The sequence below is a fragment of the Haliotis rubra genome, unplaced genomic scaffold (genome assembly GCF_003918875.1).
Source record: "Haliotis rubra isolate DU_JTF1 unplaced genomic scaffold, ASM391887v1 Scf1859, whole genome shotgun sequence".
Taxonomy (NCBI): Eukaryota; Metazoa; Mollusca; class Gastropoda; order Lepetellida; family Haliotidae; genus Haliotis; species Haliotis rubra.
In genome coordinates, this window is record NW_025765846.1 from 28,738 (window position 1) to 44,111 (window position 15,374).

At 39.3% G+C, this 15,374-nt stretch overlaps 1 protein-coding gene across 1 annotated transcript; it reads left to right on the forward strand.

Moving 5' to 3' along the window:
- Positions 1 to 2,529: 2,529 nt before the first annotated feature.
- Positions 2,530 to 14,579, forward strand: LOC124273915. Its single transcript, XM_046709258.1, is given in 7 exon segments — positions 2,530 to 2,577; positions 3,607 to 3,701; positions 3,703 to 4,044; positions 4,046 to 4,146; positions 4,149 to 4,304; positions 4,640 to 4,712; positions 14,366 to 14,579. Coding segments are annotated over 7 exon segments (1,029 nt in total).
- Positions 14,580 to 15,374: the final 795 nt, after the last annotated feature.

Genomic DNA, 15,374 nt, shown 5'->3' on the forward strand with positions numbered 1-15,374 from the left:
TTCTGTTTCATACATCTACCAAGTTTTGTTGAAAAATATTGAGCGGTTCTTGAGTTATGCTTCGAGCGAAGCCCACCCTCTCTTTTGGGACTAAGTCGAATCGTTTCCATGGAAACCGGGAAAAATAAAAATGCCAAAAATCTGTGAAATGCAAAGGCACCACTTTAGGATCTGTTTGATATATCTACCAAGTTTTGTTGAAAAATATTGAACAGTTCTTGAGTTATAACTCGGAAACAAGCCCACCCTTCTTTAAGACTTAAGTTATTGCCCCCTCCGGGAAGTTGGTCAATTTTTGGCAAAACGCATTTTTATAGGGGTCACAGCTCTGCGAAAACACAATGGATTTCCTTTTTGAAGACACCAAACTGTAGATAATGAAATGTGGAACATTTTTGCTTCACATTATTATTATGTGAAAGTCATTACATTAGGATTTTCGCATTTTGTCAGTTGTGAGAAATCTAACTGAAGGAAGCGGCGATTGTTGCTAGATTTTACTGTCGCTTCCTTCAGTTAGTTATCTCATCTCACAAAGGCGACAGTAAAATCTAGCCACAATCGCCGCTTCCTGGTTTTCAAAGTGTCCACAGAAATAGTTCCCTCTTTAACGAATTAGTTACTCCGTTTCTAGAGATAGAGTTCAGCTATATATAAGTGAGTGAGTGAGTTTAGCCTTAGCAGCGGGCCACTATCAGTTCTGTTGTCAAGTGGCGTCATTAATTAACGGATCGCCAGTGAAGAGTTAACCCGCCCCAAAAGAAAGGAGATAACTCTCAAAGGTCCGACAACATCGCTGTCAAAACCAACTGTCAAAATGGCGCGTGATATCGTTTAGAGACATTCCCAATGATATTGGCCCGAAATATTTGCCTTATGAACCTACTGCGGCAAAAACAACGTCAGTGGCTTTTAGTTAGGCCTCATACCTTCATTCCGTTAGTTTCCATTCATGTTGTGATAATATCATTTATGTCGATTTCGCGGGAGGATTTATAGAAGTCAGCGGAAAGCGAAGCTCCTCATGTAATCAACTTGTCCTTGACAAAATTCACAAATCGTTCACTGGCGCCCATTGTAGCTGCAAATGTGGGTGAGTAGTACGAGAAATAACCCGGTGCCTTTCCAATTTATGGCATAAATCTGTTGGGGTTTTATAAGCGGCATATATAGATATCAAATCAATTACACGTCTGTGTGCTGGCCGTTTCAGTTGTTGACAATGAAACCCATGTTATCCCATATAATTACGTTAAATTTCTATCATCGTGAAAGAAACAGATTCTGTAATAAATGTAAGAGGTAAATGTAATATCTGTTGTAAGGCATTGCGGGAATAAAACCATGTAAATGTATTTTCTTCTCAAATATATTATATATTCCTGCTGTCAATCACAGTTCTGTAACAGATTTATTCACCCTATTCTCTTCAGTGCAAGTGGAAAGTGTTCCCATGTACTGGCACTTGTCCTGATACTGGAAGGCTGGAAGATATCAGGCTATCAAGCCATTCCTTCACAGCCCTCTTCCACTAGCCTGCCTCAGCAGTGGGATAAACCAAAGGGGACCAAAGATTGAATCTGAAGCAGTGTCTGAATAATTATTGCCAGGCCTGGAAATCTCAATAGGAAAAGGAGACCTGTGATGGCCACATTCAATGACAACAGGTGATGTTATTATATGCCCAAAGTTTTATTTCAGATTCTGAACTTGTTTTATGAAAATGATGTATCATAATGCAAGCATTACCTATATGACATTTTTTACTCCATGATCATCAGATATTTCAAGGTAGAAAATACTCATCACAGTTTGAAAGCAATATCAGATGACTATTGAGCAGTTGTTTGCATAAATATTACAGTTCAGTTAAGTTAACAGGAACAAGAGCACATTACAAAATATTCATTGACATTTCAAGTTTTAACATACACAAATACAATATTTGTGACTAATACTTTTGTACTTGCAGGAAAGTTTCAAATACAGAAGTCGGACATGTCTCTGCTGCACCATATGAAGAGATTCCCTATTTCATACCTGACAGATACATGTACCAGCACCAGTCAGACAGTTGACACACCAATAGGTCCTCAGATTGTTGGATCAACTCTTGGACATCAAGTAATTAATCTTTATCTTGAATTAAATATGGCATAAAATTAGTCAAGAAACAGCACACAAACCAAATTTGATTTACTGAGGAAAACAAACTTAAATGCAATTTTTTACCAACAATTTTGATTTTTTACCCTTCCAATGGCATTTTTCGAGCCACCACTGTATTGTTGCAATTTTCACTGTTTTCTGACACATCAGACACACACATCTGACCTATACCTGGTGCAAAGGGGAATGTTGGCGTAATCCAGTGGCCCTTATTTCCTTTTCAATATTAAAGCCCTTGTCTGCCATCAGACCATCTCCCACTTTAAGTTTCCCACACTTAACCATTTCTCTGAGGAGGGACAGATAACCACTTTTCAGTTAATTCTTTGTCTGATATAAGCCCCAGAAAACAGCATTGATATGAATGTAATTGAACCTCTTGGGTCCACACCAATGAGACCTTTCAGGGTAAGTACTTGATTTGTAATCTGAATATGCTTGACTTTGCCTTGTCAGTGAAGAGGGGTCTCTGAATTTTTATTTCTGTTCCATCAATGATACTGAAAGTGTTTGGAAATTCCTGGCGAAATTTTGAAGGCATATGTTGCTGCAAAACATCATGGTGAGGCCAAATTGACACAGATCAAACCTGTAATATAAGTAATTTATCAATTTGAAAACGCAATTACTGCAATCTTGGGGTGATATCAGAAACAACTTTGAGAGATGTTTTAAATCAAAATTCTGTCTAAAGTTTAATCAGAACAAGCAAAAGCTGGTCTTCAAGACCCATACACTTCAAACTGCTAACTGTTCTGGTAAATTCAAAAAGGTTCATCATCAGCATTGCCAGGGACAACAAATTTAAATATTTTGAGCTGTTAAGTAGGGAAATCCTGTGTAATACTTGTAATCTTTTTTTCTCTGTATTTTTACAAAAGAATACACATCATGTAACATTTTAGCACTAATTTTGGTGTTGATCTGCTTTCAAACGCATGAGCTCCTCCTTTTCTAGGATCAGTTTGGCCATATCTTCTTTGAGTTGCTTGTTCTCTGCAGCTAGAGCCAGCATATCAAGTGGCAGAGGACCTGTAAAAGCAATTACAACTGTTTCAAGCAATAATACATTCTACAGAGAAGAAATGATCTGGCTAGTTTAGGGCACCAAACTCATTATTAGACCTGAAACAGACTTACCTATTATCAATCTGACTTGTTGTAATGTTTAAAAAATGCTTTGCACACAAAAAAATAAGTTAAGAATGAACACATAGCACCCACAACATACTTGTTTCAATTTGAGATTTAAGAAGAAAAACAGCCTTATTACCTCCCTTGTATAAAACTAAGTGTGAATAAACTGGCTTCTTCTCTTTACAGGCACCATAATTAGACCAATAGTGGTTCCAAAGATGGAGGACAGGTGCGGAGATGTCACATTTCAAAAGATGACAACTTGCCGAACTGGATTCAATTGCAACTTTAAAACATCAGTGGAAAGATTTAGAACTTTCAGTTGCCGAGTCCCATAATTTAGAAAAAAATACAAGATCTCAAAGCAAGTCTGATTTGTGGTACAAAGCAAGGAAAGGGCAAAAAACAAATCAATGACACATTTATCAGAAACACCTTTGACAAAGAGAAATTTTCCTCCAATCCAACAACTTATGGGAATTCTAATGAGAAAATAGCTAAACAAATGTACATGAAAAAAACTCAAAATCATCTTCATGACATTGGCTTTGTTGTAAACCCATCTATTCCATTTATAGGAGCCACCCCTGATGCTATAGTGTGTGCTGACACTTCTGTTTCTGGTATTGTGGAAATTAAAGTGTCCTTGTATGCTGTAAGGGACTTGACCATTAATGAAGCCTCCTGTATGACTGGTTTCTTTTTTGAAAAAGAAGGAAAATATTACAACTTGAAGAGGTGATAGGCATTGGTATCGGGTACAGGGCCAACTACTTGTAACTGGGGCACCATTTTGTGACTTTGTAACCTACACCAGACAAGACTTTAACATTGAGCGGATATATCAGACAGGAATACCTTCAGGACTCTGCTTGAAACTCTGTCACAAACACATGTCAATCACTTCAAACCATACTTTGCAAGGGAAACAAACTTCATAAAAAATACCCATGGTGTCACTTTGTTGGACAAGAATATCAGATTCCTGCTGCATGGTTGTAGGCTCTGGATGTTCCATATCCATCTGATTTGGTGAATCAGAAATATCTGTATCATGATTACATCTGAGAAAAAGAAGATGAAGACCAAATTATCTTATACCTGAACCTCAAATGTATTACAGCCTTTAAATGGTTACCATCTTTGTCTATTTCCTATAACTTCTTGATTACCTATCAGGACTATTTATGCCTGGATTAACTTTTCTAATATATGTGTTTATTGCTATTACAATTGAGCGATAAATAACTTTTGGCTTCACTTGTTAAGTGCCCACAGTTGACATCATATGACTGTTGTTCTTTCACATGTAATATTGCCATCTGCTTCCTAGTTTTATTCGTCTCCCAGCTGATGAAGGATAAAGAATATATTCTGAAACACTGTGCCCGTCAGAGAAATGACAAGTATGAATGGACTAGTTGGATGTGGATATTGGACCATCTGATTCATACATTATCTCTATATTTGAGAAGTCATCTTTTCTGTATGAAATATTAGCAATCTCTGGATAGGGGACTAATGGCTGTGTCTGGCCATGCCATGTAAAAAAACATCTATAAATATGTAAATTAATGTTGTATTTAAACATATTTAAAAGAACCACTGTCGTGGCTGATCTCAGTGGTTACAGCAAATGTCCATGTTGATGTATTAATATTTATGATGGATTGTAATGAATACTTTGGATCCTTCAGAGTTATTGTGTCTTATCACTCAATATTATGGGACCTGGGTGAAACACAGTTTTGTCTAGAGCAATTAGATTTTTATGTCAATATGCACCTGTTGCAGGTGATATCAGTGCCTTCATCATGCTTATATGAATAGAACTTGAGTATGATTGTGATCTTGTGATGTCTTTTCGTAACTACAAAGGATCTAAATGTGTGACATTACCTTTACTAACTTTCTGTGATACTCTCAGAATAAACAAGGATTTGTTTGATTATTATGTTTCAATGTTTTTGTTGTGTTTTGTGAGCAGTAAGTATAAAAGCAGCAATGTTTTACCTGTGTGTTTCAAGAAGAACTTTCCTTTTTCTGTCGCCCATAAATGGCAAGCGTGGTTTGGGTCGTGGTCTTACTGTCTTTGGATTTTCATTTTGTTCATGAGGTAGTGCAGACGCAGGGTCCGGAAATGTCTTGGAGGGTTTTCCATCAACAAAGTGCTGTAAAAAAGCTCGCATTTATTAGTCGATAGAAACGACGAAAAACAACATGGATGTATCTGAAATCGTATGCTCAAACACAGACATCGTCTGTCCTTGACATACCACGCGGTGAAACATTAGTAACTTAATCAGTGAAAATCGGTGTAAACTGGTTTATATAACAACTAAAAGCACTGAAAGTCTACCAATTCAAAGATTTCTAAATTTACATTAACTTCAACACTGGTTAAGATGTTATTCAATTTTAGTTTCCACACCTTTGTACATACGAAGAAATGTTTTCCTCGGCTGTGGTCACGAAGTATCTCCATGTTCAGTTGATACTTGGGGCGACCACACAAACGTATCCATCGTTGACATTTGTCAAAATTTCTGGCAGGCTTGGGAAATGGAATAAAGGTGATACCACCAGCAAGTCGTTCCGGGTACCGCGTGTCCGAGTTGCAGGTACCCCAGCTACACCTTTTCACCATGATCAAAACGTTGACTGTAAACGTCGATTTATTTTTAAACAGTCCGCCAGACCGCTGATGTCGGACAAAATGTAAGCTGGGCCCCGTCTCGCATATCGCAATAGCTTTGTCGAACGTTAGCGCGCGTAAAGGGAGCCGGTAACCAGCTTAGGACAAAATGGTGGGGCGCGTTGTTTAGCCGATACGCTGTGCAGCGCTGCGCTTCTATTGGCTGAACAACGCCTCGCTGCATGCATCGCAGCGCTTCGGCGTGCAGCGACTGAGAGAGGTGCTTCCTGCGTAAGCGAGCGACATTCAAAATGGCGTCACGGCATGTCATTCTGCAAGGTAATAGAGAAAACTTGTCTGCTCTTCTGTAACCAATTGGGACAAGTTTTTAATGTTGCGCATACAATTCAAAATCATTGCATGGAATAACTTCTGCAGCTTCGTGTGCCAAAAGTGTGGCTAGTATCGGTGATGTGTTTATATTGGACGACGCCATATTGAATGAAGCGCTCACACAGCAGTCCGTTGCACGGGAAAGCAGGCAGCGTAGCGCAGCGAAGCTTGCAAACTTTTGCTGAACTTTTGCTGAACAACGCGCTGTCAGCTGACGGCAATGCGATGCGGATTGAATAATTTGACGTTTCTCATTGGTCATGTCATTTGTTTGATTGACAGGTGGCGATACGTTAATTGGCTTTCGACTGGCAGATATTCTGGGTCAAACAAGTCAAGGCAACCCGAATTCCCGCTTTAAATAGCGGTAATATTGGCTTTCTTGTTGATGCTAACCTTAACAATTGCACTATTAAGGCTGTTGATGGACCAAAACCGAACACTGACATAGTTTGACGTGTTGCAGGCTATGGTCTTGTCAAAGGCCAAGGTCGAATATTGTCACTTTCTGATGTGACGTCACTTGAATTGTTCGATGACGGAATTGCATGCGGGCAGTCAACCCCGTCAGAAGTTGATTTGGGTAAACTTACAGTCAAATTCCTTCATTCTACCATGAATCAAGAAAATACTAGATTCTTATTGGTTGTTCAGAAAAATCAGACGGCATCAATTGTGGATTGACGCTCATCTGATTGTAAGGCCGCTTCACCGCGCATTAACGAATCTTATTGTGAGAACTACTTCCGTTTGACCATAATGATGGCGGATCATAACAACAACTCCATGGATTTTGACGCTGACTTTCGAATTTTCCACATAGGCAATTGGAAATTTTTGGATTAAAAATGATTTTGATTTCATTGCGCTTCACTTCGCACGCATAGAACGCTGCCGCACTACTTCAGCTTGACCACCAAAATGACTAATATCAACACAACAGTCGTGATGGAAATGCTGACCAAACATTTATTTAAACTCGAAAATACAATTATATGATTTCCCCACACAATTATGGGGAACCTCACTATCATATTACCTTCTATTATAAAAATATTCAAACTCAATTACAATACACAGCCCCAAAGATAAACAAAAACAATATCTAACATATAAATCAAGAAAGCCTTGTAAAAATACCCCTATCTATGCAAAATATGCAGCAAAACATTAGTAAACATTTACCTACCTGGTAAATGGTATATTTAATTCCGTTTAGAATGGGAAATTTGCAAGATAGATCTAACGGTCTGGCGAAACACCACATTTATGCCACTCATAGTCATACTCCATCATATCCCGTTGGCGTTGCATCGTTCACAAAATAATTCTGCTCTCTGCCAGCTTCCCTGCAAGGTTGTCACTGTTATGTTCATCTACTTTGGAAATCGCTTGGACACAGTCCAGTCCCAAACGACGAAAACAAAGTTCAAGGAATCACAAGTTAGTCGCATGTACACTAAGCAGCAGCACTGTCACTCTGTTGTCGCATGCCGGGGTGGGAGCGGTACATTGAAATCATGATCGGGCCGGTCATGAAAAATCAACAGTCTTTGATGAGTAACGAGGTCGTAGGTTGATCAGGAAAGGATCTATTCTTCGATTCTGCAGGGTTCAGATTCGACAGTCAGTCAAGTATTGTCCACTGTCACTTCAAATTTCAACCTTTCGCAAAATGTAAACACTGGCTCGTCCACCATTTCAAACTGTTGCGTAACTGTCTGCTTCGAAGAAAATAAGTAGGTCAGACGATTCCATTATAGTGTGGCCAGGGGGCTACAGTTTTACGGCACACAAAACAATAGGCTGATTTTAGTCGTGTGGAGATGGGATGAAAAAAACACAAGATCTTGGGTATTACATAATTGCATTGAATAAACAGTAGTTTGATTTCTTTGGACAGAATATTGTTATGTTGTAATGTTAAAAAAATACGAACGGCACCTACCGCTCCCTTCACAGACGAGTTCAATTCGCCTCTCGTCCCATGCCGGATTACGCAGTGTCTTCCGCAGAGCGAGGAAGTTCGATTTTAAATGGGTCATGGTAGAATGGAGATAACCGCGTTCGGTTCCAATTGAAATTTAGTCGCCATCAATTCAGTAAAACATGTCTCTGATTTTCAAACACACTAGGGTTATCTCCTAATTGTTTCCTTTTTCAATTCAACACAAATTCCATGTATTTTAGCAATAATAATGGTAATGCTATTTTTGAGGGCATTACCATTACCATTTAACCTCGGTCTTTTTCCTTCGTCGGGCAGTTAATGGAAGACCTCGGGCTTCTGCAAATGATAATGCCCTCAAAAATAGCATTACCCTTATAATATTTACCGGATTAGAACATTAGTCAGTGAGTGAGTGAGTAAGTTAATATTTAGCGTCATATCGGCAATAATTCAGCCGTATCGTGATGATATAGAACGTAAAAATCTGTTAGGACAGTAAAAATACTAGAGTATCGCAGATATATATTTAAAACTGGTACGCTATCGTAAAATTAAATCACTATAGACAGAACACATATAAACACGTGATATAGATCACCTACACTTGAAGGTAGGTCACCATACTAGGGACATGGGGACTTACAGTACATTTGCTACCTGCATGGACCCTAGCTGGATTTACACCATCCCTTCAGTCGCTGGCGATTGTGCTGAGTTTTAGCCATGTTTGAAAATAATAAATATTCTATGATTAAAAGTTTGGTAGAGCTAAAGTGACCTTAAAGTTTTGGGACTTACGTACCCTCTCAGGGGGACAATAATTTTACGCTACTTTAACCCTCACTATCAATCGCAGTTGCTAATTTATACTACCATGTTTAAAGTACCAATTATCTATTTGCAAAACATATTCAAAATTTATATAATAATTCTATTTCCTTTAAAAAATTCAATTATTATATGATAATTAACATTATAAGAAAGATCCGTTACTGTTTTGACATTGAAATATTTATCCCTTGTGATGGCAAAATCCATACAGTCATTAGTTAAAGTATAAAGTTAAATGATAATGTCAAACCCTAAGAAAATAGATCCTCCCAAACCCATGTTTATGGTTAGAGGAGACTAAATGGAAGATCTCGCCACTCAAGGTAACGTGGTTGACGATAGATCACCGTTTCCTAATTTCGTGGATCGAAGTTCATAACAAGACCATATGAAGACTTCAATACAACAGAGATTGTTGAACCCCTTGAGACACTGCGCCACATCAAATACTACTATTAAACGTACATAATGTGAAAGTCAAGGAATTAATCTCAATAAGACGATTATTATTAACTTGATTATTTACATAATTGTTTGAATAATGCTGAATGGGGCGTTATCAAGCAACAACACAAATATTGTACAGCCTTAGCCCCAAGTATCTACAATTGTTTGATGACCAATCTGTAGTGCAACTTACCTGTTCACTGAAGAGACTTCTAAATGCGTGTGTTCGCAATGGGCAGTTAACAGTAAATGCCCCCAACATACATGGACATAAACGTGTATTGTGACAGTATTGACGTATATATTCATGGTAGCAGGTGACACTGAACAATTACGCTGATGACTACACGACACGTTTTTGTTTTCTTTATGCGACGTTTCAGAGCTTATTCTTGCTCCTTCACCAGGTGAATATGAAGGAGAAAGAATTACCTCTGAAAGGTCGTATAAAGAATAATAAGAAGCTATCCATGTTACGTGTCATGTATATATTTTCGTCCAATTGCTATATGCCCTTCAAGAACTTCAGTTATGCTGATATTGTGTAAGCTCTAGGTCACGGTGCTCCTTCCTCAACCACTATATAGCCTGGCAGAGAAGTTCAAGAGGAGAACAGCCTCCACGATTATCCAGGCTCAGGTCCAGGGAGCCGATCCACAAAGCGTTCGTAACGTTACGAAATGTCGTAACTCTATAGTTTATCATAGGCTTACGAATGTCATAAGGCTACGAACGCTTTGTGGGTCGGGACCCTGGTTGATGAATTAATATGATTAAGGTAAAGTGGCTAATTCACTTTTAGCAATATTCCAACAATATCACGGCGCGGTGCAGCAGAAATGGGCTTCACACATTGTACCCCTTGGGAATCGAACCCGGGTCTTCGGCGAGACAAGAGAACGCTTTAACCACTAGGCTACCCTATCGCCCCGATTAAGGAAGATAGACAAGTGACCACCACACATGACCAATACAGTTGATATCACTCATGAAAGATGAGCCGTGAACATCCATGTTAGAATTGATCTCCAGTAATCCATGCTTGTCGCGAGAGGCGACTCACGGGTTTCGGTGGTCAGGCTAGCTGATTTGGTTGACACATGTCATCGTATCCCAATTGCGTAGATCGACGCTCATGATGTCGATCACTGGATTATCTGGTCGAGACTCGATTATTTACAGACCGCCGCCATATGGCTGGAATATTGCTGAGTGCGGCGTAAAACTAAGCTCACTCTCTCCATGTGTTTCCCAGTATGCAATGACGCTGCAAGTTGCTCCATCCACAGATTGCCGGGTTAGAATTGATCTTCAGCAACCCATACTTGTAAGAGGCTATTAACGGGATCCGGCTATGCTTGTTGTTTATTTACATACCGCCGCAGGCATTAAAGGACCAACCAGCCTTCCAACTATTTTAATCGCGATGAACATACTTCACTACACTGGATACAATAACATCAACGCTGCATGTTTTAAATGGTTTTCTCACACAAAACAACACACATATTGTTATTATTTCAGCAGAGCTACAGCTCACTTAAAATGTTAATATCGTGTGAATAATTACAATCGTCAGAAATATACTACATGTTCATAAAAAACAATGTACAATTTCTGCCTTAAAAACACCTTTAAGTTGGTGTTTCTAAACAGTACGCTGCATAGAATGCACAATGCTACAGCAAGCACAAAGCAGGTTATCTGTTCCACGTCGTTTATCAATAGATTATTTCCGAACCAAATCTCGGAAACACCCGATGACCAGTATCAGTTTACTGGCGTTTTACTATACATATACATGTACACGTATGTTATATTGTCTGTTATTCACAATAGGTGAATTTCGGTCACTTTATCTATGATCACATTTTCCACTAATGTAATATAATCAATTCATTTCCAATAATCTTTCAATCATGATTTGTATGTGTGCAGATTATTTAATAAACACTCTTTTCTGCATTCCCCCAGAGACCGGAGTATTTATATCAACAGCATTTCTTAAACATACTTGCACTATTTATATCTTATAAACATCCTTCTAACAGCCTTATGGGACTATTTGGGTCTATTTCTAAGCCTTTTCTGAAATATCATATCTAAGTATGCGAGTTTGTGTATTTTGGACACATCAACAAACGCATGTTCCATAAAATAAAGGGTATGTTTGTGTCGCTTTTTCTTCTTGTTCATGAGGAGGAACGATAATGAACAGGATGGCAACAATAGTCTCGGTAAGAAGTATAATCTTATTTTCTAAATGTTCCTGAACTCGCTGGTCTGTGCCTACCGCCTCTCTTATCATTAAAAGGTTTATGTACCAGATACAGTGAACAGCAAACGGTAATCATGTAGCGTGACTACTGTACGTCCACTGCATGGTCATTGGTTGGTTGAACATAGTTACGCCATGATAAGACAATGAAACATACATCTTATGATTATAATTATAATGAATTTATCTCTGTTGCTCATCAGTTAACAAAAGAGATAAATTCGTGTCTATATTCGTGATATATATCTCCCAGACTGCACGCCTTTAACCTCTCAGGAATGAATCACAAGCAAACATTTATGGGAGAGGGTTTCATTAAGTTGGCGAACCACCTGCTTTGTGCTCATTAAGTTGGATAACTTGTGCTTAATTCTGTTCTTCAATGAATAAAATATGTTTAAATCAAAATTCATGACACGGGTGCTCGAGGAAAATCGAGGTCACCCGTCCCACCAGTTATACACTCAACAAACTCACTGAAAGGTAATCCAATTGTGTACCCGAAGAAATATCCAAGAGGGCACTTGGTTCAGATCACAAAGGGGCATTGCATGGGATAGCATGTTTCTAACTGGTACGTTAAATCTGGAAATGGCGTCATCACCTCCCAAACCTTTCAAAATCCTAACCCTGATTTTGAATGCTCGCACCGGACAAAATAACCCCATTGGGCAGATACAGTGTTAACTAAGAGGTAAAAAAAGTATAGGTCGAGTTTGACGATCCATAAAAACGACACACAAAATGTAGATTACAAGAATAATATGAAATGAAAAATGGTTACAGATGAACCGAGCACATTATGAAGGATGTTTTGACAACACATGACGTTTTAGCGATAGTGAAACATAGAACTTATTGGTTTCCAGTGATATTTGAACACTCATACGCGATTGTCAGTTTCTATACAAGTTCTTTTCTGACACATCGGCAGTCTCAGTAACGGGTCTCGCCCCCACGTGCCTCAGAGCAACATGAAGTTAGAAACGGATTCGGGATTGGGGATTGGGATTGGGATTCGAATCCCAAATCTGAATGTTTTTTTCACATTTGGAATTCGAATCCCGAATCTGAATATTTTTTCACATTTGGGATTCGAATCCCGAATCTGAATATTTTGTTCAGGTTCGGTATTTTTGCACATTCGACACTCGGCATTCGGTATTTGAACTCTTATATTTCATCCCCCTTCTAAAGTACTAGGTGCTCGTTGTATACCTGGGTAACTACAGTTTCCGATATTTGAACCTCAAATCTGAGTTTTCTCAACATTCGGGTTTTGGGATTTGAATCCCAAGTCTGAATATTTTTTTCACATTCGGGATTCGAATCCCGAATCTTAATATTTTTTCCATATTCGGGATTTGAATCCCGAATCTGAATTTTTTTCAGATTCGGTATTTTTGCATATTCGACACTCGGCATTCGGTATTTGAACTCTTATATTTCATCCCCCTTCTAAAGTACTAGGTGCTCGTTGTATACCTGGGTAACTACAGTTTCCGATATTTGAACCTCAAATCTGAGTTTTCTCAACATTCGGGTTTTGGGATTTGAATCCCAAGTCTGAATATTTTTTTCACATTCGGGATTCGAATCCCGAATCTTAATATTTTTTCCATATTCGGGATTTGAATCCCGAATCTGAATTTTTTTCAGATTCGGTATTTTTGCATATTCGACACTCGGCATTCGGTATATGAACTCTAATATTTTATCCCCCTTCTAAAATACTAGGTGCTCGTTGTATACCTGGGTAACTACAGTTTCCGATATTTGAACCTCAAATCTGAGTTTTCTCAACATTCGGGTTTTGGGATTTGAATCCCAAATCTGAATAATTTTTCACATTCGGGATTCGAATCCCGAATCTGAATATTTTTCCATATTCGGGATTCGAATCCCGAATCTGAATTTTTTTCAGATTCGATATTTTTGCACATTCGACACTCAGCATTCGGTATTTGAACTCTTATATTTCACCCCCCTTCTAATGTACTAGGCGCTAGTTGTATACCTTGGTAACATAAACAACCAAACTACAGTTTCCAATATTTCAGCCTCAAATCTGAGTTTTCTCAACATTCGGGTTTCGGGATTTGAATCCCGAATCTGTTTATATTTTTCAGATTCGAAATTCGAATCCCGAATCTGAATATTTTTCCATCTTCGGGATTCGAATCCCGAATCTTAATCCTTTTTACAGATTCGGTATTTTTGCACATTCGACACTCGGCATTCGGTATTTGAACTCTTATATTTCATCCCCCTTCTAATGTACTAGGTGCTCGTTGTATACCTGGGTAACTTAAATGGCCTTCTCAACATTCGGGTTTCGGGACTTAAATCCCGAATCTGAATTTTTTTCATATTCGGGATTCGAATCCCGAATTTACTGCTCGTGTCATTGAGGAGGTGTCACAGATGTGGCCTAGCACCAAGATCATACATGGTAAACCACGTCACCCCCAATCCTAAGGTTCCATTGAGCCTGCCAACTGTGATGTGAAGGACATGTTAACAGCCTGGATGTCCGACAACAATGGCACCGCTTGTACCTTGTGACCCAAGTTCAGTTCCTGCTACCACAGCGGAATCAAGCAAACACGATTTGCTGCCTGTACTGGATCAGATGCACCAACTGGAATAATTCCTCCAAGCTCCCAGATGAGGTGATTGCAACACTGAAGGCGGAAGAAGATCTCATCAATGCCATAATCGCCATGACACCTACTTGAGACTAGCCAGCACCAGATTCGCCACCAGTTACTGTAGCTGTTCCAGATCCCTCAGCAGAAACAGCCATGCCAGATCCAGATCCACCTGTTGTAACAGATATGCCAGTACCAGATCCACCTGTTGTAGCAGATATGCCAGTATCAGATCCACCTGCTGAAGCAGCCGTTATAGATCCACCAGCTGCACCCGCCGTTCCAGATCCGCCATCATCAGCTGAACTCCTTCTTGCAAAGAGACGTCAGCAGATCAGTATCTAGAGGAAGAGGGCAGTAGACTCTCAGTTGCAAAAAGCCGAGAGAATGGTGGAAAGTAGTAAAGTTGTTCTGTCAGAAGTTCACGTTGGTGACAACGTTACAGTTCCAATCCCATCCGTGGACAGGTAGAGCGCAATAGTGCAGTGGTAAGGCGTCAGTCAATCATGCTGAAGGCCCGGGTTCGATTCCCGGTGGAGGCACCTATGTTCGGGTCCCGAGGTGGGCACATTTGCGTAGTATTCTTGGACAAGATACTTAGATCCCTGTGTTTCAGTTGACCCAGCTGTAAAATGGTACCGTGAGGGTGTGCTGGCAGTGTGAATGCTTAGTTCATTGCGCCTAACAGACAGCATGGCTTTATGATCCCAAGGGAGTTGAAAGAGTATCGGAACGTACGATAGTGTCCTATTACCTATTACCGATGTGCCTGGATAGTAATAAGCGGACTATTACTATTACTATTAGAGCTGATCCCATTAATGACGGTGGGATATACACAACTGCTGTCAAAGCTAGTGTTTTATCTGGAAAATATTCTCG